Consider the following 24,684-nt stretch of genomic DNA (forward strand, 5'->3'; position numbering starts at 1 on the left):
TATATATCACTGATCTATCCTATATATATATATATATATATAGGATAGGATGTTGAATAATTACCACCATGTGTCATCCCCAACTCCTTAACTCATCCCAAAAGTATTGGATGGAGCACCATCATTCCAGAGAACACAGGTCCATTGCTCCATAGCTCAATGCTGAGGGGCCTTATACCCCTCTAGCCAATGCCTGGCCTTAGACTTGGTGCCAATAGGTTCATGTTTATCTGCTTCAGAGAGTCCTCTTCTATTGTCAGTGCTTCTGCGTCAGCAATGGGTGCAACTTATAGCTGAATGCATTCATTAGAAGAGGTGTCTAAAAACATTTGGCCACGTAGTTTATATTTTGTTTAAGTTGGCGACACTCGAAATTCACGTAGCTTACGTTACATATCTGCCTGCATCTCACTGTATTACACAAACAGCCTTTGACACCCAGTGGCCGTGCTGGCATTCCTATAAACTAATGTTTGCTCCACTGCAGACAGCCGCATTAAAGCTCTCCTCTCAGAGCGCAGAGGAACAGGTTTTAGAGACAGTGTTTTAATATGCAGTAGAAACAAGCAGATATAAAGGCACAGCACAGATACTAACCTTAATAGCATTGTCTGTGAAGCACACTGTGCTGACTATGTCCCGCTTTGTCCATTTGTCTGTATCTGTGACTATATTGGCTTTCTTTTCCATCCATCCATTCATCTATCCTTCCATCCATTTAATAGTATATGTATTTACTCCTACATCTTCTCATTACCAGGCCTGTGTGTGCAGTTTAATCCCTGCATGCTCTAGTCTCTGAGGCTTTGCTGAGGGTGAGGGTAGGGTGGTAGGCCTCCTCTCTCCCAGTTCCTCTCCCAGCCCGCCCCGCGAAAGCACACTCACTCCTTTTGTTTCCTCTCTGCGTTCAAACCGAAGCCCTGGAGCCTGCAGCAGTCCCAGGCTCACCGGGGGAAAGTGACAGGCTGCCTAATTGGGACTAATCAAGCGCCTGTCGCCTTTACACGAGAGGCGGCGGTGACCTCCAGAAATAGGTACAGCGCCGTAGGCCTCTCTTACACAGGAGCTCCAACCGCTACTGCTGCATCTCTTTGGTCAATAACACAGAAAGAGAGAGAGAGAAAGAGAGGTAGAGAGAGACAGAAAGAGAAGCAGAGAGAGAGGAGGAGGAGGAGGAGGAGAGGTGCTGAAAAGAGCCGCGCTTGACAAAATTTCCCACCACAACATTCAAAGGAGCCATGTTCTGAGCAGCGTGCTACATTATTCTTTTTTATTATTCCACTCTCAGCTATTGCTTTGAATTACAGACGGATCTCTGTTAAGAGCGAGAAGGGGAGGAATCAAAAATTCATCAGAAACAGTTCTAGATAGGGTGAGGAGAATGGCTTGTCGTGCTGGAACCAACATTTGCAAAAGTTCCATCTCCTTAAGCAATTATTAGCGGTGATAGTTTGACATGCTCAAGAGTTGTCAACAACTGACTTTTAAACAAAAGTACAAAGCAGAAATAAACAGAGCCTGGGGCGAAATTAACTTGGGGACTAGCCGCTCTATGAATTATGAATGGCTATCCATTAGCGAGCTACCAGGAGGCCTCCTCAGCCTACAATACAGTAGAAGCGTTTCTCCACATAAGAAGTAACAGAGAGGAAAGTAGGCTAAACAGAGAAGGCGAGAATACTGTTGTGCGAGAGCCAGCGCAGATAGCTGTACTTTAACGGTGGCAAATTAGCGGCCGCCCCTCAGGGAATACTATCATTAATTTTTTCCCCCCTTATCTACAGCTCACTCAAAAATGACCACCCCACTCTATGCATCTCTTTAATCCACTAATTAAGAATATGTGTAGCCCCTATGAAAGACTGTTTTATCTTTGAGAAGCTTGCCTAACTGGCTTTCAATTAAAAATGCTAATTGGAGATGGTAAGAGGGTGTTCACCGCCGTACGTTCGCCAGGGTTACACTCCCCGGAGTAATTGGCGCTGCACTCTACATTTCCCCTGAGAAAGTCCTTTTCGCTGGAGTAGGCTGTCGGTGGATGTAGGCTACCAGGATCAGAGTTGAATGTGAAGATTAGAGGACGGACCAGGGTGATGGACTAAGGGCAGGAGCTGGAAAAGGAAGTGAAGTCTTCCTTCATTACAAAGCTTTGCACTGTTAAAGCAAATGACCTGTGCTGGATGTAACCAGTTACTGCACAGTGTGATGAACCTACTGCTACCGTACATGCAGTAGATTGAAGATAAACTAATTGACTATAGGGTGTTTAAAATTTTGGCATTGCAAGGTAAGCCCGTTCTACATGGCCTACATACTGTAGGTACCTTTGGGTTTTCTCCAGCCTTGATGGCACGGGAGCCTCCACATTCTGGGAGCAGTGCGTTCTTTAGCTTGTTTCTAAAGAAAGGCTCCAACCCCCTGAGGTTCAGGATTTCCACTCCTGCTCTGAAAAAAATACACACCTTCAGAGTATTTTACTTTTCCCGTACTCTCAGGATGCAACGGTGGAACATTCGGTGACCCAAGTCAACAAAGAAGTGGGAGTAGACTCGCTCCCATAAGCGAAAGCAGATGACGGCAAGAACGAGACAAGGTGGTCAACATTGATAAAAGCCATCAGCCTGTCAGTTTGACAAGGGACTTGTTACTGCAGGGCCTTCTTGCTCTTCTTCATGCATCTGTGAAAGGGTACAGGGCTTGATTGTAGAGTGTTCCACATGAGATGAGTGCTCGTTTCCCTACTTCATATCCCAACGGAGCTTCACCAAAGGCATCTTAGGCCAAGAGAGAGATCCAGAAGACACTCAATTAAAGGAGAGCTAGAAAGAAGGAGCCAGAGAGAGAGAGAGAGAGTAGCAAGCAGGTTCTCCCAGCTGGCATACAGGAGGAAGGCTTTTGTAGGGTTTTTTACAGCATTTAAAAGGGAAACTTCCTTATCGGGAATGTTGAGTCCGAGGGTGTACGGTTACATTCGTTTGCAAAAGTCTGTGGAGGATGCAAAAACATCTCTGATTGAAAGACGGTAGCTTTTCTGTTTTCCTTCATTTTTTTTGCTGTACCTCAGCAATCTTCAAAAAGGCAGTGAATACAGTGCCTTCAAAAACACTGGAGAATAAAGGAAAGCTTGAGACTTTCATTTGAAGTAAACCCTACATTTACTCACCAAGAGATAAAGGATCAACAACAACCTGATCTGATACCGAGCGTGTGATTGGCACCTCTCTGTAATTACTGCTGTTTTCTAGCTGCAAACTTCGATAATAATCACGCCTGTCATTAAAGCGCATTAACCAATATATATTCAGCGTCGTCGTGTTTAGATTGACTTCTGAAAAACATTCTCTCTTCAAAAGAGGTGCTGGGTAAGAAAGCTGCATCGTGTCTGAGGTGACTTGAAATAGCATTTTTGTGCAAGTTGCGCGCAGTTGAACCGCCTCCCTCTAGGTGTTTTTGTTTTTGTTTTTTTGTTGTTTTTTTTCAACAAACATACTAAAATATATGCAGTTTGTTTTGAATTAAAAGTCCCTATAAATAAAAATAAACAAAGGATGTAAACAGTGTTAACGGCAGGAGGTGGAATTTATTCATGTGAGCAGCCTGGTGTATCTTTTTCTTTTTCTTCTTTGCTTATGAAGAAAGCCTATAAATCTAAAAAAAAAAAGAATTATTTATAATAATTTCACATATTTCCCTTTGTCATGCATGCATTCTATGTCACATTCTGTGTGTGACAGTGATTAGGGGACAGGGCAGGACTATGAAGTCTGGATTTTAATATATTAGAATAAGGCATCTGAAGAAGATGAAAGTGAGGTGTGTGCAAGTGACCAAGCGCGGCAGTGCATCGCATTAGCAGCCTGCCCTTTTGTGGTAGCCTTATAGTTGTGTAGGCACGTAATTGTCCTACATGCCTTCCAGATATATAGACAAAAGGTTTGAAGTCCAAAAGGCGCTGTCGCGTTTTGCATATGCACCATCTTACAGCGCGGGGGCCATGCAGGCGGGCTAGTGATGGGGCCAGTGTCTGCCAGTCATTTTGTTTAGCATTGAAATGAACACCTTGTTCCATTATCCATGAGGGGCCATCAGTAATGTGATAATGGAAGCCCTTCACTGTAGCTTTCCTTTGGTCAAATCTGTCAGGAGCCGCCCAAAAGGTTGATGACGCGCTTCTAACGCACACAAAGGCCTTGAAGACCTTCAAGACCAGGTAATTACCACGACATGTCGCGCAGCCCGCTTTAGACGGGCTCCCTGAAGTGGTCTTGTTCTTATGTATAATTAGCTCAAACGTGGCAGGCAGCATGTTTTGATGGCACCAGGGCTGGGGAGGATGAGAGGACTGGTGTCAGACAGACAGGAAGACAGTTCATACGAGGGAAGCAGATGCAGATGGCATGTGGAAACGTCACGACGAAGCCCGGCACCTTCATCTTCTCCCACTTCGTCCATTTTCCCCCGCCAGCGAAAGCCGGGGAGAGCTGGCTTCGTGATGCTCCGTTTGATTGATTATTCAAAACTGAAAATTCTACAGCCAGGCCCAGTGTTGAGCCAGTGTGCGGAAATCAAATAGCAAGGGAGTGCGGGAGTGCGAGGCATGCGTACACACAGAGATTTTTTTTTCTTTTTTGAAGAGCAAGAGAGTAGCCACAGGCTAGGAGCACATCCGCCTGCTTTCTGATCCTGTTTTAATCTTTCTCCCTGCGCTTAATGGTGTGCTTCCTTATCCAGCCGATCCCAGAGTAAAAATCTCCGTAAGCCCTTCTCCAGCCAGAAAAAGGGCTGTGCAAAGTACTTTGAAATAAAATGTAAGCATATATTTATTTTTATAGTTTAAAAGGACTCAAGGCCTTGGCAGAAACTCAAATTCAGTCTCTGGAATTAATAAGCTAGTGTGAAGGTTGGAGCTGTAGAGGTTCATTACAGTAGCTCAGTTTGGGCCTAAGTCAGAAACTTCAAGCCTAAATTCACGTTTTCTTAGTTTGACGAGCACACAGAATTCCAGATTAAACAAAATACATGCTGTATTCATTTCCTTTTTCAACTGCATCCTGTGTGGACATTCTGTCTATCTGAAGCCTGTATCCCTGCACTGTGACTATGACTGTGGCTCTAGTCACGCACATTTCCAGCAGCTTAGACACAGTTGACGTTATCTGAGTAGGTCATTCTGAATCCACCCAAACAGTGCTATCACATGTCTTTGTGGACATTTCATCAATACATATTAAGATCAGTGTCCTGGCTTTTTGCCTCTTCTATTCTCTGCTAACTGATCTACCGAATACTGCCTATTCCACAGATAGGACAAAATATTAGTTATTTGTAATTACTTCAATACAATAACTTCAATACAATACATTTGGTAGATGTTCCTACCCAGGGAGACTTACAATATAATCATGCAATCTTCCTGGGTAGGAAGTGCTATGGTGAGGAAAAGACTTCCAGACTTCTTTCTTTTCTTTTCTTTCCTAATTTAATCATTTCAATTCCCACCCAGTAGTTAGAACTCGACCATTACATGATGCTACCAGTGCTGGCAGGGTGAAGGTTAGCATGTGCTTCCTCTAAGTCCAATCCAACCATCCACGCCATGTCACTGGTAATATGGAGATGTTACTTGGAGGAGAACGCTAAGTACTAGTAGAGTTGCATTGAGTGATGGGGACTTTTTCCCTTATTTATTGTTTTCCTCTGTCATTTTAAAGTGCTAATGATGCTCTGTTTGCCTACTTTGTGCCATTCTCACATATCCTCAACAGAAGCAAAACTTTGTCACCCACATTCTTTTTGAAGCATTAATGGATAGGGAGGAAGAGAGTAAGTGTGTGAGAGAGAAAGAGAGAGAGAGAGAGAGAGAGAGAGAGAGAGAGAGAGAGAGAGAGAGAAAATCAGGTGAATCCGGATGGAGCCTGAGGGAACAGGTCAGTGAGAGAGAAGCGAGTGACTGATGCAGAAAGACAGTCTCCTGATGAAGGCCCTTCATTATAAACATGTTTTAAGGGGAACACAGCTCAGTGGGTCTGCATGGAGCACAGGCATATCAAAAAGAATGCTTTGATATCCCAGCTTCAACAGTTAGGCCTCTAATGACAGCTAGCATGACAGGTCCCTTTCATTTGATTGTCTTGCCCTTTTATTCAGAGGTTTCTCGACAATTAGCATGAATATTTCATCCCTGTTCCGGAACAGAGGAGGCGCTGCAGAGGGAGAGAAGGGTGCTAAGCTCCGCTAAAGAGAGGCAGCATCCCACATGTGCTCTTGTAGATCGAGACAGGAAAAAACAAGTCTTTGCACACAAATGCTTGGCAAATGTTTGATTCTGCACCATTGCTGGAGTCTAATGAAGTCACGAAGATGCTGAGGTGAAACAGCAAATGTTAGGAAATCAGCCGAATTTCCTTATTGTGACAGGAAGGTAAAGAATCAGTAGAAAAGCTGCAGATAAATGAAACACATGGGGCTGATAGAAAAGAGAGCATGAGAGAGATTACAGTGTGCAATCAAATTGCTTTAAAATCACTCCCTGCATTAGTGATGCACCCATCTGATAAAGCTGCACTGATACTGACCTCATTAAGCAGGTAGATTATTTTAATTAATGAATCACACATAATAAACAGACTGCGTAATTCCCCATATATATATATATATATATATATATATATATATATACATACATTTTTGGACAATTTGTGAATCTGTAAATTAGAAAAGCTCCACAATTGCTTGGAATCAATTGTACTTTCATGGAAAGTTGAAAAGGTTTTTACCTTCTCCTGTAAAGCTGATATTTTGTTGCTCTCAAAACAGCAGCAAAACAGTTTGTTGGTTTTATGGATAAATGCCCCATTTAAGAAAATTTATAATTTTAATCTCTAAAAAAATGTCATTTTAATTTAATTTAATTGTATATTTAGCATATATTTGAGTTAGTCTGTAGTGTTTATTTAAGATAATCATCCTGTGCCTGGTGTAGATTAGTTACATTCCAAAAAACTGCTGTAAAAAACTGCGCACTAGAAGGGTTGATAATAGGGTTTGTAGAATTAAGGTCATGGTTTAGGGTTAGAATGATAATGGCTATGGTTCATGTTAAGGGTAGGGTTAAGTTAAGGTTAGGGTAAAGATTAGGATTGTAGTTAGGGTTAAATTCAGGTTTAAGATTAGGTTTGACTGTTGATTTACTCGGCTCCAATCATACTAAAGTCAATGATGGTCCTCACTAACATAGTAAAACAACAGTGCCTGTGTGTGCCTGTGTGTGCTGACGCTGTTTGGGTGGAAGTTAAGGGTATTTTGCAGTGCATGTTATTATTTACAAAGAGTATTAATTAACATGTTTTTAAATCCCTGTTGTAGTTTTTTATTTGCAGTGCTGACAGATAAAGTAGTTTAGCTGTGTATACTGCTGCAGGAAAAGGAAACCAAACTGGTGATGCTCCTGCTTTTTTTCCCCTTTCGCCCCGTCTCTCTTCCAAAGTGGATTTTATCCTTTGTGCTGATGCGGTTGATTAATTATGAAGCAATATAGATAACAAAGAACAGCAGTGGGAGGAAGTGCCTATTTTTGTTATGAAATATGAATCTCTTATTGCCCTGGCTATGGATACAACGATAATTGAAGATTTGTGGGACTTATCCGGCTGATATTTCAGGTGAGCTTTAATATATTATGTATATTATTTTTTGTTAGAACCATATTCTATTATGCTGAACATTAAAATGGGCTGTTTTTAATGGAAGAACTTTACTTTAGGAGAGCATCCAAAGACTACTTAAACACTGCTATTACCCCACAGGAATAAACACAGTGTAAGTGTGTACTGATTTACGCTAGATTTGTTACAGGATTGGATTCAATTCATTCTTTTTTCCCTCTTATCTCCAGTTTCCATTGATGCTGATGTGCTTTCTCTACTTAAAATCCTGTCAGCATGCATTAAAGTTAAGAACCTTCGACATTTCTTATGCAGTTTTCACAAAGATTCTGACATTCACCAGTGTTTTCTGATTTAGGATTTGAGGTCCATTTTTTCTTCTTCAGTAAAATACTCATTTTGGACACAATATGTTGTTTTTCACTGACAATAAGGACCCGGTGCAGTTTGACCTCGCTCTAGACTATTCAAACCTAACCAGCAGGTGCTTCGTGCATTCAGCCCCCTGACAGCTTTCGCTTGAAGAGTGCTGAAGGAAAACATGTGTTTAATCCATCCTCTCTGGGTACCCCAGAATGCACAGCCAGTAGCCATTTGGAGAAAGTGCTGGTTCAGGATGTGTGGATGTGTCCCAGGGCGCTGCTTTGATCAGCTCTACCTCCAGACTTCACCTGGAGGTGAAGCTCTTCTCGCCGGCTCAATGGCCCATTAGCCTCACCTTCTCCCTCATTATGAGCTACAGGCCCATCCCGGGCAGCCAGGGAGCACTTTCCGCCTCTAAATGCTACGCTAAACCTACGGATATTGCAGGGATGCTCTGGAACATGTAATTCTGAACTGGCAAACCATCGTTATGTGTGACTGCATGAGTCGGTACCAGCAGTGAAGGCTTGTTGGTACTACAATAAATACAGCCATAAATTGCGCGCCTTAAAGTGAAAATCAGGTGGATTTTCTCACAGACGGACACAATGTGGGCACAGGTGCCTTCTTGGCTAATGGGAGGAAGTTTTTAATAGGCTTTGTGATTCAGCCATTAGTACAGCAGCAGGCCTAAGAATAAGGAGCGAACTGGTTAACAAAATAATTGCTCTGGAGCTGCTGTTCAGGCGCAGGCAGTGCAGTTCTGCTTGCCACCGGTGGCAATGATGTACAAAAGAAAATTTACTTTGTGTTTGTCGGGCAGGCAAAAAAGAAAAGAAAAGAAAAGAAAAGAAATAAAAAAATAAGGACTGTGTCTGCCGGCGGTAGAGACATAAGAAGAAATAGACAAATCTCTGCCCTTTTTTCCATGAGAGCTGTAGGCTAGGCGGAGAATCTTCTGCTGTTTCTGCACTCATTTCCATAGCCGAAAGCAACAGAGCAGGTTCAGCTTGTTTCGGCCACATTTACCCCAGGGCAGAGTGACCCGGGGTAGGGTGGATAGTAGCAAAGACCCCCCCCCCCTTTCCCCACACCTCACTCTACCACTCTGTGACAAAATGTTCCTCTGAAAAATGAGATCTTCTAGATGCTGTCAGCTAAGAGTAAGACCCTTTTTTTCTTCTTCTTCCCTTTCTTCTTACCTCTTTCTGTCTCTGATATTTCCTTCTTCAAAGCGCAGAACTCTCTGCTGCGCCCTAGGGTTAATTAACATGAACCAAACAGGGAGTGATCAGAGAGAATATGAAATCTCCACAGGTTAAGTGTCACATGGGGAACGTGTTGTCAGCAGTGGATCCCTCCCCATTCCATTCCCTTTCAAAGTCTCTGGAAAGAACCGGCAGGGCTGAGAAAGAAAGGCGTTTACAGATACCTTTTCAAAAGTTTGCATTCTCGCTGTCAGAACTGAAGGGCTGCGTAGTTTGGGATTCAAACCTTTACATTTCACATCCTGACATGCATACGTGAGGAACGAAGCCGCTTCAGACAGGAATTTTGTTCTGCGAGGCTTTTAGGACAGGGTTTTACTCTAGGTCAAACTTCCATTGATCTACAGGTATGTAATGTGAAGAATTAGATGTTAGTTCAGAGCTGAGTTCATTTAGACTAGATAAACTTTAACTATATAAAGAACTGTTGACTATATAACATACCATTAAACTATACGGTCTTATGCAAACGTATGGGCACCCTGATCAAATGACACGTATTGTTGATTTTCTTACAGTAAATAAGTTTACATCATCTACATCACCTAGGTATATTCTGAAGCGTAATTACTGCCTTTACTGTTTGATTACTAATTTAACATACCTCAAAATAAATCAAATTAAATGTGTTCACATTTGAGCAAGTGTGTATATATTAATATATGTTAATATATACACATTATATATTTTTATATATATTCAGACACACTTGCTCAAATGTCTCATTTAGTTGATTTTCGAAGTGAACACATTTAATTTGATTTATTTTAAGGTATGTTAAGTTAAATATATATATATATATATATATATATATATATATATATATATATATATATATATATATATATATATATATGCAGCATTTTATTATTTCTCTGTACTATAAAACCTGCAGTGTAACTTAATCAGAGGAATTAAGTAAAGAACATATATACATATATAACATATTTAGCAGTTCTGCTGATGTAAAGTCTTTAAAGTTCTCAGAATTATGTCACTCATTTCATTTAGTGGTAAAGGTAGGGCTTCATGTCTTTCATTTGTTGATTCCTGTTAATTAGCTCTTGTTTTGCCACTGTTGTGTTAACTAATGTGTTATCTGTGTTTGACACATGATGTTTAGATGGGTTTTACAGTTGTCATTGCATTCATTTACTAGCCTAGTATCTATCTCTGATGTAATGGTGGACCTTTGAACCTTCTGAACAGCTTCTGAATAAGACTGGCAAATGTATGCAAAACCAACAGACCCCTCTGAATTGGGTTGTTGGTGAAGTAATCCATTTATTTAATTATATTGACTTAATTACACTGATAAAAAATAAACTATTTGAAAATTCCATTTATTTTATGTTATTTAAATTATGCAATGCTAAATAATTGATGTATTATGTAACTCAAACATAAACACACAGCTAAACCTAGTTTTTGGTTTTAAATATATCAAGCAAACGGCTTACCTTAATTATTCTGGGTTCACTCCAAACACCTTATTACACTGAAAAAAAGAGAAGAAAATGACTAAATGATTTTTTCAGGTATGTATTTCTATAGTTTACTCTGTATAATATTGCTAATAATAATACAGAGATCAATGCACTTGTAGTGTAGTGCTTATGATACAATGCAACAATGTTTGAATGGAGGAAACAGGTAGCCCCCAAAATATTAGACGATTAGATGGTTAAAATATCCCTTCTAAAACATTACATGTGACAAGGAGTGTCCATTCAGACAATTCTTATTTCTTGCATGACAATTAGCTCAATCATAAAGCACTACATGAGTGCATTAAGCTCTTTATCATTCTCAATATCCCATTAAGAAGTGTGGAGGATCACCTGTGATAAGGAGATATTGTGAATTGCTTGTCTTACGGATACAAACGGAATGGTTTGGCAGTGTACTAATTAATACAAGGCGCTCTATCCCTCTGCCTGGCTCGCCGTTGACATTTGGTTCATGCTTGAGTGGCTAGCAGGCCGATTTCCATCTCTTGCATGAAGGTGAGATTGTGTGTGTGTGTGTGTGTGTGGATGGCTGAAGCAGTCCAGTGCACCTTCTCACAAGGACACCAGGAGACAGGCCTGCCTTCAGGAGATGGGATTAAGGTAGCGTGACAATCATGGATTAAAGACACTTTCAGCCAATCCCACCGCACTCACAGGTTAGCGGTTCAATGGCAAATGCTAAAACTCACACATGCATACGCATGAGGGACGGCTGGCCCCCATGGCTTTCTCACAAGTTATACACTGAAAGCGGGAGATCTAATTGGCTATGCCTGTTATTGTATTATGTCTGCCCTGCACATTTTAGTCATTATAGCATTTCTTATGTGTTTTTTAAGGTGGAATTCTGCAGGAAAGTACTAAATTAAAAATACAGTTACAGGGTGGTCTTTTTTTTTTTAGGGCTCTTTTTTACCATCTTATCTTTTGAAGACAATGTTTACATGTAAAAACTTAATAATGGCCAAGTCTGATCTTATATAGAATTAAAATTTATAAAGGTATAGTGCAGAAATCCTGGTAATTCCAAAGGTAACTACTTTTTTTACTTTACTTTACTTTTTTTGCTGTATTTTCTAGGGCTCTGTTGATAACTTACAGCCATATTGACTTACAAATGTCACAATTTTAGGTATGCATTTTTGTAAGTCACTTTTGTAAGTTGCTCTGTATAAGAGTATCTGGTAATGATGTGATGTGAAGGAAAAAAGACCCTAGGTCATGGATTTTCTAACGCTACTCAATAGCTAGTATATGATGCACTTGAAATACATAAAAAACAACTGAACATGGTATTAATGGTAATAAGGCTGAATAAATATTCTCCATGATCCGGAGGTATATTTGGTTAAATTACTCACCTTTTGAGACATTATAATGCCACTCTTCATGTGCCCCCATGTCATTCCTTGTTTCCATGGTTGCGACATAAACAAGCATTACCTTAAGAAAAAATCCAAATTTTGGATTAACATGAACATAAATAATATATCATGTGTCTGTGCCAATATTATACATACACACACTGTGATTTTTTTTAAATAAATGAAATAAAATGAAATGAAATGTTATATGACTGCATATAACAACATTTAGCTCAGCACTTATTGTAAACTAAGATGAAGACACTGGATAAGCTGTGTACATCTGGCAGCAGAATAATAAACCCTATAATTTCTCCTAACAATGTTATTTGCATGAAAAATGATATTTCATTGCCGTTGACCACATTAAAGCAGCTTAGTACAAAACAAATGAGCATGTGGCGGCAATATTTGTCATTTTTATTTTAGTGTGGTCTGGACACAGAATGACTCCTGCAACAGTGGCTAAGCATCTCTCATTAACCCAGCGCTAAATCACATGCGCAGAGAACAGGCCTCCTAGTGAACGGCTGTGTTTTATCATGGAGATACACTCATTAATATGCAACCTCCCGTTATGTTTGTCTTAACCAGTTCTCAGAATATTACGATTACAAATAACTTGTATGTACACACCACGCTCAGAGCCAGCAGCTTGTACAAACAAGCTGAGAGTGGCGGCAGCCTGGAACAGATGATTAGAGCCACTTCACGGGCAATCGTGATTAGCGCCGTTGGCTTTGCGCCATGACTCTCCCCACTTCCTTGTGGATGCCACTGCCCCGCTGCAGTCCACAGGCCGGGAAACATGCCGGCAGGAGGCGGGAGAGAGGAGATGCCAGCAATTCATTTGTGGCAACAGTTGAAAGGACTGCAGCATGAAAACTTTAACAAATCAACTGCCAGCAACTAGAAATTATGCACACCTCCCATAACCCATCCTCCAATTAACCCCACAATTCATTATGGTTGTGTTTTTCAGTTAAATGAGATTCAGTTGATAGCAAAGATTCAGGTCATTTCCAGCACAAATGTTCTTCCATAAAATGTCATTGATATAGACTATAATGTTAAAGGTATTTTGAAATAGAGGGTCATAGTCTACGTGATCTTGAAATTAAACATAGAATTTAACAGGCTTTATGGCCCTTGAAAATAATATATGCAAATGACTTCTTTTCTGATTGGCTGCCCAGTGTAGCGCGAGTTTATTTTCCAAAAAGGTAATTTTATATGACATTTGACATATGACATATATGACAATTTTATATGTTCAGCCTCTTTTATGTTTTTCTGGGCCTCAAATTACACCTGTTTTAACTGGCTGCCCTGTATTGTGCTTCATTCTAAAAGTTGTGTTTGGAACAACTTTGTCAACAGAAATGGGCAGGGCTAATCTGATGTTCACTCCACTGGTCAATATAGTCCACATATGGAAGCAGCAAAGCAGCCAATTTTCAATGTGTCATGTTTACAGTGCAGTTACACAGTTTATGTTAAGTTTATGTTCTAAATATGACCATTCTCAACTTCAAAAAGGGTGATTCCTAACCTTAACATTACTTTAATAGAAGTAATAGAAGGCAGGGCTACACTGCTGTAGACATATATGTAAATGCATGGATTTTATGGCATCATAGAAATAATGAATTGAAAATGGACTGTTTTGCAGCTTAGTATCCATGTATAGACTATATTGGCCTGTAGAGTGAACAGTTCATTTTAGAACTAACAGTTAACAACTCTTTTATTGCTAAAAAGTGATTCCTTTTTCCTAAAATGGGCCCTGCAAGTATTGCTTCATTTTGTCTCAGTGGAGCCATGCTGTCTTTTTACCAACTTACACTTATTTTATGTTTATATGCTGCTTTAAAAGGCTGGGCCTCACATAGTCATTTCTGAAGCTTTGCCAAAATTCATAAAGCTTTTCTCTTCAAAGTGTGCTGATCGTTATTCACTGAAGCTTACAGCCTCAATGTTTTGTTACACCAGGCTTCTGTGCTTTAGAAGCAGGAGAATGTTGGAGTGCAGATGTAAGAGAAAGCCAGAGTTAACAGGGAGAGAGAGAGGATGAGGATGGGCTGTGCCACAGGGTGTACCCGTACCCTCAGAGCAGACAGGCCTAGAGCAGCACAAACTACTGATCAGCCTCAAGGGGGTAAACTCAGCTTTTGGGTGCTTGTGATGGAAAAATGTCTGATCTGCAAAATAACAAGCTAACAATGTGTTTAGTGTTTAGAGTACAGAACTAAAGTAGTGTGCAAAAGTTTGAAGCACATTATTTAAAACCATTTAATTTAGCAGCAAGTTTGGTTATGCTTGTAAAACACAGCATCTCACTGGAACAGATGCAATCAAACAAAAATACAGTACAACACAAATTCCTTGCTTTGAAGAGTAGTTGCTATCTTTTAAGCTAGTTTGAAAAACAAAAAATGTGATTACTCCACAATGTCCCAGTTAATACATAGGTTCAGTTCCATCGCCAGCAAATTCTAATTTAAAGCGACAGTCCGTACATTTGGGGGATTTAGAGACCTCTCTGGTGAGAATGTGTAACTGCATCGAACATTGAAATGTGCATTGGGGTAAATGAGCAGATGAAGACTAAGTTTGCCGTTCTGATATCTCCATGTTCGCAGTAGCTCTCATAGTAGCCGCTCTGTTTGTATTAGCACTATTAGCAGTGCAGTGGTTGCTCAGGTAACCAGAAAATGGAAATGCCCAGGAAAACTCCCATGAAAACCTACCAGACTTCTCTGTTTATTATTTGCTTTTGTTGAAGTAACTGTCTCTACTGTTCAAGGACATCTTTCTACTAGATTGTGGAGCAGTGTTGTGAGGATTTGATGCCATTTGGCAACAAGAGCATTAGTGAGGTCAGGATGTTGGATGATCACCTATCCACCTCATCCCCAACTCCCCAACTCAACCCCAGGGATGCTGTGTGGAGGTAAAACCTGGGATGATTCTAAGGGCCTGTGACTGACAGAGGCCCTAAAAGGCATTAATTGAGTATTGTGATAGAATTGTTAGAGTTGTGGGGCCCAGTGTAATATCTTTTCATGGGGCCTAAAATCCCTGGCATCTCACTCATCCGAAAAGTACTGGATAGAGCATCATCATTCCAGAGAACACAGTTCCACTGCTCCAAAGCTTAATGCTGGTGGGCTTTATGCCCCTCTAGCCCACACCTGGCATTAGAAATTGTGCCAATAGGTTCATGTTCATCTGCGTCAGCAATGGGTGCAATTTAAAGTAGCTGAATACATTCATTAGAAAGGGTGTCCACAAATTTAGTACATAATGTATGTGCGAACTTGGAAATTCATTGCGCTTGTTTTCTGACGTTCTTGATCGTTCTTACCAGAAAATCCTACAGACACAGTGAGCTTTCACCTAAAATACCTGTTAAAAGTTAAAGGGGAACTTTGGGTATGGGCCACGCCCACTCCCAAATCAAATCTGCACACTAATATTGACATTTTGAGCCCTAGGCACTTTGATTGCATTCCTTGAGCAGATGTTTGGAACTAAAATTCTGAAATTCAAATGAACCATAATTATGCAGAATAATGTGTAACTTTGAAACATGCAAAAACTTCACTTGTATATTCTGAAGACATGCAAAGAGCATTCGCCACATACAACACATCTGAAAACGAGTAGAGTAGGAGCGGATAGAGGGTATGGAAGAGGCAGAAGACAGGGGCCTTCTATCATGTTTTTCATGCTGTTCCCATCACACCCTACAAAGGCAACAGAGTGGAAGTCTGATGAGAGCTGCCTCTGTTGTCTCAGTTTGAGCCTCATAAAAGGAAGCGGTCCTGACAACACCAAAGGCTACAGCTCCCTTTGCCTAGCCAGAGAGAGAAAGAGGGAGAGAGAGATGCTCTCAGAAGAGCTGTCCTTCACCAGAGCCCGTCTGCATGCCTGCAGGGAGGAGAGTGCGAGTAAGGGGACGATATTTGCCGTTACACACCACCTACCACTCTGCTGAGGAGAAAGGGGGCACAGAGGCTTCGCTGAGAAGTATGAAATAATCATAATTAAGAAAATATTAATCAAACTGGCATCCTCTGAGCCTCAGCATTCTGCAGGAGTTAGCCTAGTTAGTTCCTCTGGCCTAGCCTATAGGGCCACTCATTCCCAAAGCGCATCCACGCGGCTGCAGGCTGGAACAAACACACACGCACGTGCCACCATCGCCGAGGCCTATTCTATAATTAAACACACCACGCTACACAGCACGTGGAGTTCAGCTCGCCACAGGCATTGATGGAGTACACCCAATAAGAAAATGAGAGGATCTGTCACCCTTTCTGTGAGTCTGTATGGCGGACTTTGTAAGAAAGCTGCAGTTCTGAAGTACTGAAGCAGTCTGGCTGCTGTGTGCTCAGATTGTCAGTGTAGGAGCTGACGCATGTTACACTTCACTGTACTTGGACATAAAGGTGAACATCCTTTGTTTGAGGATGTTGAATCATAATTTCATCAGATATTTCATCAAATGTGATTTTATGCTTCTTTTTTTTCTTTTGAACTTCTCCCTTCTCTTCTCGGCTGGAAGTGTGTCAGCTGGTGTTTCCATCAACACGTTAACTGCTTACATTTATTACTGTTTGTTTGCATTTATTCTACTAGTATATGAGGTTTTCACAGGTGAGTGTGAACCTCTAAATTACAATCATTTACATCAAGTGCCATTTTTTAGACCATTAAAAGCTTATTTACTGCTGTCAATTACAAACAAGGTTCTTTTTGGAACCAAAAGTTGTTCTTCTGTGGTATCGCTCAAAAATGTTTTTATGTATTTTATATTTGAGTGTATAATATGTTGTCGCAACTGAAACTAAACATTTATCTCAATTTTCTTTTAGTTTTTGACCAATAGACTAATAAATATGTAAATATGTAAATTATTCCAGACTTTCATTGAAAGTTAAGTACATTTATATGAAGATATGCGGGTCAGTCCCAACCGCAATAATATACAGTTTACACACATTGTGAAGCGCACCTTTACATTTTCTAAAGGAGATATGGTTGGAAAGATTTGTGAAAGTGGTGTAACACTCAAACATGTACCAAGAAACAAAAGTGTAATTAAAAGACTGCAATTCTTCTGAAGAAAACACTTTTTACTGTCCATCCATCCATCTTCTTCTGCTTCTTCCTGGTCAGAGTCGCCTTTGTGTCCAGAGTCTACCCAGAGTCATTGGGTGCACTGCAGAAATACTTCCTGGACAGGGCACCAGCTCATCACAGGGTACCTCACACACCCAAACACGTCCACCTATATCTGAAAACAGGAAATTGGTGTTAAGGAAAATTTTGTCAACTTTAATTTGATATATAAATGTGAAGAGTGGTAAAATCATGTGATAGTATTCTTTTTTTCAAACTTATGTAACTTATGTTAAACTGTCGTAATGTCATGATGCCATCTGATCATATTAATCAAGGCCAATTGGACAATTGACTCCTCTCTTTTCTTATGGATTTAATATCATTCTATATAAAATTTCAGCTATTTTAAATAGCTCCTAAAGCAGCTCTAACTCGTTAATTAACTGTTAATATGCTATGCTCAGTAGAAATGGATGAATTCGAATTGCTGAAACTGTTTTATTTAATGAAGATTAAAAGAAAGTGTTTTCATCCAGACCTTAAAAAATATTATTTATAACTTCATCAATGATTTTAATGTTGCGAGACACACAGCTCTTGTGCAGATTCACACTTAACTTAAACACAGTTCAGTGGGGCAGGAGGTCAACTACACAGTCAAGCACATTTGACCTGAGGCTCACACCCATCATTCTTAGAGAGAGCCTAGAAAAAGAGCTCCTGATCCACAGTGTCGCTGTCCCATGAAAATAAATCCTAAGACTGTCTGTCATCTGACTTGACCAAAGTGGAGCCTGGACAACTGCTGTTGTGTTTTCAAGACTCTCATGTGCCCTGACTGTCTGCCCTAATTTGTGCAGTAAGAAAAAGATGGAAGAAGAGACTGTTGTGATGTTTAGAAGTATTAACCATTGACTGACAATTCATCACTAATATTCACAAAACTAACCCAAATATACATTTTAGTAAGTAAATAAAAAAGGGTATATATATATATATATATATATATATATATATATATATATATATATATATATATATATATATATATATATAAATATAAAATCAGTGATCATATTCTTGACCACTTGCCATATGAAAATGCCACTAACTCCCCCTCTATGCATCCTCCCAGTTCTGGGCCTCGCTCTGCATTTGACATTCATGGGCTTGAGGTCCTGTCTGAATGATTGAGTGTCAGCGTTTGCAGTGACAAATTGCATCGTTTCAATCCAGGAGAGAGTTCCCGCTGGGTTTGCTGGAGGTCCCCGTGGGCCGGCCTTGAGCTCAACAGCATGTTGTACATCCACATAAAAAGGAAAAAATATGGGAGGTACTCTTGTCTTTATGATGCGGAGATTAATCTGTCAGCGTGGCTCGGCATAAATCTACTCCCTGCTTTTGCAAAATACTGTTTTACTCTCCGTTACACTATATTTTATCTTTTATTGGCAATAAACATAAAACAGCACAAAGGGGTAATGTTCTCATCAATATTATTACAAAATGACAATAAATTTGCAGCCTTATAAACTTTTGAAGGAATTCCTTCTGCAGCCACACACAAGAAGTTCAGTGCAGTGGAGTGGACGATCCACTAGCCTTCCAACAGCAGCTCTAAGGTGTAACCTTTAGAGCCTGTGGATTAGTATATTCAAAGGTATGGGAATGGGCTGAAATGACTGTAGGGACTGAATTCTATTGATATTTGATGATTACTTATTATAACAAGTGATAATTGTAATAAACCAAACTCAGTTGATTCAGTTTAAAAGGTGAACTCGGCTTAACATGGCCTAATTGGTAATAGATAGTTTCTACTTTCTCTGGGGTTCTCTAGAGTTCTTCTCTCACTCACACACTCTCTTTCACACACACACACACACACACACCCCACGGAGAGTATGGGCCCTGCTGGGGCTGCTTGTGTTTCTCCTCTATCAGAAATGCATTGTCAACGCTTTGGCGGCTCTCACCCTCAGAGACCACAAACTAAACAGCACAAAGCTCCAGTATAGGAGCCTATTTGTGCTATGCTAATCATCCTAGCTGGAGGTTAAATTAACATTTTTAATTAAAAAATTAGCACCAAACAAACACAGCAAAACACACTAATGATTAAAACATCTAAATAAAGCCGCATGGCTTGAAAGGGAAGGCTGCATGAAAACACTTTTTATTGCCCCCATAAACTATGTCTGGGAAGGATATTCCCATCCAAATAGACTTTCCTTCACTGGCAGATAATGTGGAGAGATGGATGGCGTGGTTGAAGTGTTATGTGATTATTATGTAAATGGGTTTGAAATGAATATGATGCCTGGTTTCCTTAAGTAACAAATCAGAGAGGCGAGTCTCTCTAATCAAAGCCTTTATTTGGCTGTACATGTAAGCAGAGCATATTTATATTTCATCATGAGCGCAAAAAAAAATGTTACCTCATTTGTGAAAACTTTTTTGCTTTTACTCGTTTTTGAAATGAGGGGATAAAATATGTAAATCATATTTGAGATCAAATATTTTCAGACTATTTATTAAAAAATAAAAAAGCAGCTGTAAACATCAAAGCAAAGTGAAGCCTTAGCAGGCAGGCAGCAGGGTGGGTGATTCTTGAGTCTTAGTGGCTTGAAGTCTAAGAAGCGATGCCTTGTGGTGCTCTACTGCTCTCTACTGGAAAACTACAGACACTGCACTCCTGCTACGCTTGCCTTTAATAATGCTGCTGATAATGTGGGATATGGCAGTCAGACAATAATGGAAAAACAAGTGTGGGAAACATTAAAAAAGAAAGGAAAAAAGGGAACAATATTGTGGCAAATTAGAATTGAAATGAGACTCCAATTAATCAAGTGTTGTCCCTTTATTTATGACCCTTACTTATGCAGATAAGCTTATTAACCATTCTGCTCAAATGTCTATACTTCAATAGTGTACAGTGGTACGCTGAGATATTATCTACAGGATATCTTGACAGGACACTGTGCAATCCACTGTGGATCCAGTTTAATAGACAGAGACCTAGGCTTCACGTCTGAGGCTCAACGGCATCTGAGGCTGCTGGAATTGTAGAGTGACCCAGTCCACTTTAGTCATCTCCACCACACAGACTTAGCAGGGCCGTCTGGTAGTCTCCTTTGGTGTGCTCCTACAAAGACCACGCACCACACAGTAAGTCAGTAAGCCTTCGTACTTACAATCATGCAGTGTGTTTATGTGTGTCTGAGTGCAACTTACAGAGATGGTCTGGTACAGAGACTTCCCAAACTGGGCCTTGAACTCTGTCCTGATCTTCTTCAGGTCCACCTCGCAGCGGGACACCATGATCCTAGTCACCACTTTCTCCTTCGCGCCTTTACTCTGAAACACACATGCACACAGACATACACACACGCACGCACGCACACACACAGACAGACAAAGGCACATTAAAAGAGCCTGGTGCAGCCTGATGCAACCATACCGAAAGTCTTGTGCCACGTCAGCAGCTAGATCACAGAGAGGTGAACTTTTAAACATTTTCTTTCAAAGTCATGAGAAAAAGAGTGGAAGTTTTTTTTTTTTAAGAAGGAGTAGGAAGAAATGCAATTACCTTCATGGCGTCGCTGAGTCTGTTGGCAAAGTAGAGCTGTTTGTTTTCAAAGCACTGAACTGCAAGGAATGAGTTTAAAGATGTGAGCAGGGACTTCATATTAGGGTAGGATAAAGTTATAGTCACTGTATTCCTTTATAAACGAAGCACAAATACACATACATTTGAATAAACACTGGGAATGTTTCTGGCAAATATTTTGTGTTGCTTTTATGTTGATTACAAATTTTAGAAAACCCTTCAATTTAATACTACACCTCAAAATTCATCATAATGTAATTAAGTTGTCTTTTAAAATTCAGAATTATTGCTTACATTACACTGGATACATAAATATAACTACATGAGCTATTTATACAGCATATTAAACAGTGTCATCTCTGTCACACAAAAAACTAATCTCCATCTCCATCTCCAAAATAGCAGATATGAACTTTCAATGGAAGTCTGGAATGGCATTTCTATTGGTCCAGTCATCACAAAATTCTGAAACAATGGAAAGAAGAACTGCCACATTCAAATGATGTTAAAAAAAGCCGCAATTGAGATACAAGGTTTTGGCCCTACAACCTCATTATGGCCAGAAATTAGTGCATTAAGTACTTTATTAAGTATTAAGATAATCTATTATAACCTTCTAAACCTAAAGCGGCTAATTTGCTACTTTTAGACTGACGCAGGCTTTCTTTTACACCCTTTGTAGCTAAACGTAGGTTTGTACTATAGAAAAAGACCCTACCCAATGTGAGGAAAGACTTCTCCAGGTCTCCTTTCACTTCCTTCCTGATGCTCTCCTGCATGTCATATGGGCTGTAGCTCTTGTACCTATCGAACACTGAAGAAGAGAAATTGATTGTTAGACAAAAAGCAGAGAAAAATTAATTTAGCTTTTCCTGTAACCAGCAAAGAACTGTAAGAGAATATAAGAGGATCAAGAACCTTTCTGCAGATGAGGGACACTTCTCTCTGACATAATGGAGATCCAAGTTTTCACATCAGTGCCTTTCCTCTTCACACCAGCTTCATACAGTGCCTGGAATGAGCACAACAAGATTAGCAGGTCTCTTATACACCTTGCTTAGATCATGTCTAGAAAGGACGGCAAACAAAAATGCTGATTTACGGACACTCTCATGAAACACAGAGACATTAGCACTTACTCTGGCATCTTCATCGATTTTCTCATAGTCAACAACATTGCTTGGGTCATCCCTCTTGGCCTGTCAAGAAGTAGATTGTTAAAAACAACCACAACTCTAACCCAAGAGCCCATGTGTAATAGGACAGTTGGTAAACTTGGTAAACTGGAGTGTGTAGTATAAGTATAACAAGATAGCCCTGCTAATAGGTCTCCATTACCTCCACTAGAGCCAGCAGCAGTTTAGCAAAGTTTCCTGATGTGTCTCCAGCCACATCTTTTTCCAAGTCCTTCTTGAACACTGCAGAGACAAGCACATTTACTTACTTATTCTTAATCCACATTGATCTATTTCCAGCTCAGGATGCTTCACACCCATGTTCAAAACCTTGGCCTCAAGCTTACGTTCTTTGTAGACTTTCTTTATCTCCACCAGCTCTGCATTGCTTCGAGAGCAGAGGATCTCGATCAGGCTCTCCTCGTCTGTTCCCAAACCCTGCACAGACATGTTACAGAGGAGTTGATGTATGCTAAACAATGACTGCACTGACCAAGTACTTAATTAAGTATTATGATGTAGTTGGTTGGGTTAATCTTACCTTTATAGAGGCTTTGATCTCAGAGGCATCGTACTGAGCAGTGCTTTTCATCAGTCCCAGAACAACTGTCTCTAGTGAGCCGGACAGTGCCCCCTTGAGGGCTGAAATCATATCCTGCATAAGAAAGATTTGGAGATAACAGTCAGAAAAAAAAAAAAAAAAACCACAGTTTTTTGGAAATAACTGCAGTAAAGCTGAATTCTTACCTTCTTGGTTCTCCTCTCATATGCAAAGGCAATTTCTCGTCTTTGATAATACGTCCGCTTGGTGAGGATCTGAATAATAGTCTGTTCGTCCACACCTAAAATAATTAAATATTGTGTGTTTATACATATTTGAGCATTTGTTCCCCACACACCAAACTGCTGACACTCCCTGATAACAAGATCACAAAGTGTAAAGTAGCAGATGTCATAAACAGGCCATATTCTAAAATCGTGTCTTAGGCTGGTAGAGAGGGCGCACTAGAGAGCATGTAGGCAGAAGTTGCAGCCACAAAGACCTCGCCCAGAAAACTTTCCATACGAGGTCTAATGGCTCCCAGACAGGATGATGACTCACCAGCAGTGTTGAATCTGGCCAACATTTGGTCAGAATTAAGGCTCACAAGGGTGGTTTAAGGGGATGGCTTTAGCTGTGCAGCTCAACACTGCTGGTACACTTGAACACTGTGTAAAACATTGCTTTGCTGTTCGGTCATTACAGTCATTTAGAGAACATGTGACCTTTTCATACCTTTTGTCTTGATAGCGGTCTCAATTCTGGCAGCATCTTTCTCAGGATCAAAATCGGATGAAGGAACCACAGTGGGGTAGGTGGGCTCATTGGCCTATAATGTATGATTGAGATGAGCACACAGAAAGAGTAGAATTACAGCTCACAGCTACCAACATAATATAGCAGAAAACAAATCTTTTTAATCCAGAGGACACTTACCCCCAAATTAAATGTAATTTGACCCAGGAATTCAGCTACCAGTGACATCTTTGACCTCCTGTAGGGGATAATGTCAGAGGTAGTGCATATGTTGGTGAGTTATACACTAATATTTAGTTCAAGGTTTGTGATCCACTTCTCTAAAACCTCTAACTGGGAAGTGAGATGAGGGGCCTTTAAGAATCTCATGCTGCCTGAGTCAGAGTGAGGGTTATGTAATCAAGTTGAAGAAAGGTTATGCTAGCTCACGGAGATGAATGCCCTGTATTCTCATGCTCTTTCCCCACAAACCTCAGTGTGCCAAGGCCTGCATTCATTATGGGTGCTTTGAGTCATTTGACAGCATCTCAAATTATGCAAAATCAACAGCAAAAAAGCTTAGATGTTCTCCATTTTCTGCCTTTAAGGGATACGTGCCAGCTGTGATTTATCTGGAAAGAGGATATTGGGGTGTTCCAAAGTAAACCTCTAGGGTACTACCAGAGTGTAGACTTCCTGGTTATTGTTCCCGAACCAGAATCTCAGTCATGCATCCCAACAGCATTAGCACCATAGAAACCAAACAAACATCATAACTAAACCTTGCAATAAATGATGAACTGTGGTAAGTAGGTTTCACTTATTATAAGGCATTCCAGGCATGCTAATTCCCAGCAACAGAGACAACCATTCAGATCTTGAGCAAACAAAGGCTATCATTAGCTGAACTCTGAAAAGAGACACACCCATGAGAGAACATGCTGGGGAAAAGTATCTTTGCTTCTGCCTCTCTCCACTAATACAGCCACTGAGAGCACAGCAAGCGTACTTCGAAAGGATTTATGTATTTCTTTTATTTCAAAGGTTATCACCTTAAATAACATCTCTGGTGCTGTAATCTCAGAGTATTGTAAATAGCCATGTGCAGTTTGGCAATGCAGCATTTCCCCCCCCCCCCCACAGTACCCAACACAGCTGTGTGGTTATCTATATATTTAAAAGTTCTGGTATGGACTTACCTAAGTGAGCAGCGTAGCAATGATGCACAGCAGAGTCCCAGCTATGAGCTGCGAGATGGGTGTGGTGGTTAAATACCAGGGCCACTGCCAGCAGTTTTATTCCCTCCCAGCAGCATTCTAGTCC

General features: G+C 40.4%; 1 protein-coding gene across 1 annotated transcript; it reads right to left on the reverse strand.

Moving 5' to 3' along the window:
• Positions 1–19,656: 19,656 nt before the first annotated feature.
• On the reverse strand, positions 19,657–24,644 carry LOC140547533 (annexin A2-like). Its single transcript, XM_072670829.1, has 13 exons — positions 24,561–24,644; positions 23,563–23,620; positions 23,362–23,455; positions 22,833–22,927; positions 22,627–22,740; positions 22,433–22,523; positions 22,249–22,328; positions 22,050–22,109; positions 21,829–21,922; positions 21,629–21,724; positions 20,890–20,948; positions 20,535–20,657; positions 19,657–20,445 (listed from the first exon to the last, which is right to left on the reverse strand). The coding sequence occupies exons 2-13, from the start codon at positions 23,608–23,610 to the stop codon at positions 20,386–20,388; spliced, it is 1,014 nt and encodes a 337-aa protein (XP_072526930.1). The 5' UTR covers positions 23,611–23,620; positions 24,561–24,644; the 3' UTR covers positions 19,657–20,385.
• Positions 24,645–24,684: the final 40 nt, after the last annotated feature.

The sequence above is a fragment of the Salminus brasiliensis genome, chromosome 2 (genome assembly GCF_030463535.1).
Source record: "Salminus brasiliensis chromosome 2, fSalBra1.hap2, whole genome shotgun sequence".
Lineage (NCBI taxonomy): Eukaryota > Metazoa > Chordata > Actinopteri > Characiformes > Bryconidae > Salminus > Salminus brasiliensis.

Coding starts and splice junctions, on each gene's coding strand:
- LOC140547533 (XM_072670829.1), bottom strand. CDS start 23,610: ATGTCACTGGTAGCTGAATTCCTGGGTCAAATTACATTTAATTTGGGG. Junction 21,923..22,049: donor AAATCGATGAAGATGCCAGA/GTAAGTGCTAAT, acceptor TGCTCATTCCAG/GCACTGTATGAAGCTGGTGT. Junction 21,725..21,828: donor TGTCCCTCATCTGCAGAAAG/GTTCTTGATCCT, acceptor TCTCTTCTTCAG/TGTTCGATAGGTACAAGAGC.